This window comes from the organism of the source record quoted next, unplaced genomic scaffold (genome assembly GCF_019419815.1).
Source record: "Pyrus x bretschneideri cultivar Hongxiangsu unplaced genomic scaffold, Pyrus_bretschneideri_v1 Contig6, whole genome shotgun sequence".
Taxonomy (NCBI): Eukaryota; Viridiplantae; Streptophyta; class Magnoliopsida; order Rosales; family Rosaceae; genus Pyrus; species Pyrus x bretschneideri.
Window position 1 is genome coordinate 2,866,494 of NW_025999798.1, and position 2,444 is coordinate 2,868,937.

General features: G+C 40.6%; 1 protein-coding gene across 1 annotated transcript; it reads left to right on the top strand.

Moving 5' to 3' along the window:
* The first annotated feature begins 644 nt into the window (after positions 1-644).
* LOC103950944 (probable LRR receptor-like serine/threonine-protein kinase At3g47570) lies at positions 645-1,724 on the top strand. The gene is made up of 2 exons (XM_018648332.2): positions 645-1,182; positions 1,300-1,724. Exons 1-2 carry the CDS (start codon positions 645-647, stop codon positions 1,665-1,667), a joined length of 906 nt encoding a protein of 301 aa, XP_018503848.2. The 3' UTR covers positions 1,668-1,724.
* The last annotated feature ends 720 nt before the right edge of the window (positions 1,725-2,444 follow it).

Here is a 2,444-nt window from a genome sequence, read left to right on the forward strand (position 1 = left end):
CCGTAAAATTACTTATGATCGGAGACTTTTCATGAGATACCGCATAAAATTCCCACCCCCCATGTATTTGTATTTGTAAGGTTTTTTTCTAGATTTTTTTTGTCAATTTTCTAGAAAAGAAAAGAAACAGGAAGTGAGTCATCGTCGGCGATTATATCCGACTTCTTCATGCCTTGCAGTTCTATAAATATCAAACTGAAACCTTAGGTGAAATGCATACCTACCAATTTCTCAGTCTCTTCATGCACACATACCCAATTCAAACATGGGGGTTTTGGCTGTGAGATTGGTTTTTTTACACACACTTTTTAACCTACTCTGCTGCTTTAGCTCCTCCCTGCATCCGAGACTAGACGGGAGCGAAACAGACAGGATGGCATTGCTAGCCATCAAAGCCCAGATAAAGGAGGATCCCAACCAGTTCATGAGTTCGTGGAACGAATCACATCAGTTCTGCCTATGGCAAGGTGTCACATGCAGCAGGCGACATCGTCAGAGGGTCACTGTGTTAAACCTAGGTAACCAAAGCTCCAAGAAAGAAAGAAAGGGAAAGGAGCAGGTCCAAGTGCTTTGGGGAACTCTACAAGTGTCATATAACACTCTTGAAGGCTACTGACGGGTTCTCCTCAACTAATCTGATTGGCATGGGCAACTTTGGGTCCGTGTATAAAGGAGTTCTTGATGTTGACAATGGAACTCGTCAGCTTGTTGCAGTCAAGGTGTTTAACATGTTACGCCAGGGAGCCTCTAAGAGTTTCATAGCCGAATGTGAGACGATGAGAAATATCAGACATCGGAATCTTGTCAAGGTTGTAACGTCTTGTTCAAGTGTGGACTTTTCTGGTAATGATTTCAAGGCTTTAGTTTATGAGCTCATGGACAATGGGAGCTTAGAGGAGTGGTTGCATCCAACTGCCGGAACACCCAAAAATTTAAGTTTTCTTCAGAGGCTAGACATTGCCATTGATGTTGCTTGTGCATTGGATTATCTTCATAATCATTGCGAGGCACCAATTGTTCATTGTGATCTCAAGCCTAGCAATGTTCTTTTGGCAAACGACTTGACTGGACTTGTTTCTGATTTTGGACTGGCAAGATTTCTCTCAAACCTGACCAGTAACGTTGTGGGAAGTCAAACAAGTTCCATTGGAATACGAGGAACGGTTGGTTATGCTGCTCCAGGTAAACATTTTCATGTGATTCTCTGTTTTCATTTTGATCATTCATTTACTTGGCCGGAAAAATAAAGTTAATTAACTAACGAGTTCATGTTGCTCTTTTGTGATGTTTGAATTGTAGAGTATGGCATGGGAAGCAAGATTGCAACATGTGGGGACATCTACAGCTTTGGTATTCTCTTGTTAGAGATGTTTACAGTGAAGAGACCCACCGACCCTATGTTTAGTGACGGCTTGAGCCTTCACAATTTTGTCAAGATGGATTTGCCACATCGAGTTGCAGAAATTGCAGATTCACTATTCGACCCTATTACTTCCAACCAAAGCAGCATCATGAGTGCTGAAAAAATCCAAGTGTGTTTGAGTTCAATATTCAAAATCGGAATCTCGTGTTTTGATGAATCCCCGAGAGACCGAAAGGATATGAGTGATGTTGCAACTGAGTTGCAATCCATCAGGGACCTTATCCTTGGCCAGAAGCTTTTGTGATGACCCCAAATGATATCAATGATGTTGTAATTGACAGTTGAAGTGTGTTTGAGTAAATGAAGGTATTTTTTACATTTCAATTTGTTCATTTGTGCATTAATGTGCATCTTGGCATCCAAGTTTGTCTCACTTTTTTTTTTTCCCTAACTTTGTGGTGTTTCCCAACTTGTTTTGCAGGTGTAGACCTTTAGGTTTGGTTTTAGAGGGGTTAGGTTTCATGTCCCCCCACTTTTCTTTGTATCTCTCTTATTTTCGTTTCTAGAAGGGTACGGTTTATGTTCTCCCTTCTTTTTTGTGTATTGTTTTTGAATCTCTATTTTATGCGGGGTAAGGTTTATGTCCGCCCTAATTATGTGTAACTTCTTTTTTCGTTATCAATATGTTCTTTCCCCTATAAACCAAACTGCTACGTATGAAATTAAAAGCGTCTTCGAAAAATTCTTTGACACCATAAAACATATACAGTTGATCTTGAATCCCTGCACATCATGCATCAAACGTGAGGAATTTGCTGCGTATCCACGACTGGCCATAGCAGATCCGGCAATTCTAATGTGTAGGAGCCTTCTTTTGTCTCAAGCTTTCTGGTCTTTTCGAGGAGAAGTCCCATGTCACAAGGTGTATACCATTTTGCTCTTTCTCTCTCCTCCAGTAACTTGAGAAGAAAGACACAGAGAAAGAGGTATACATACCTTCTCACATGAGAGGAGAGACATAGAAAAGGATACACCCGGTGCTAGGTAAATTTTCCCGTTTAAGAATAAATATTAATCTATG

What these genes read in the sequence shown, in the direction of transcription:
- LOC103950944 (XM_018648332.2), top strand. Translation starts at nt 645, where the DNA reads ATGGGCAACTTTGGGTCCGTGTATAAAGGAGTTCTTGATGTTGACAAT. An exon ending in GGTTGGTTATGCTGCTCCAG is followed by an intron (nt 1,183 to 1,299) that starts GTAAACATTTTC and finishes TTTGAATTGTAG; the next exon opens with AGTATGGCATGGGAAGCAAG.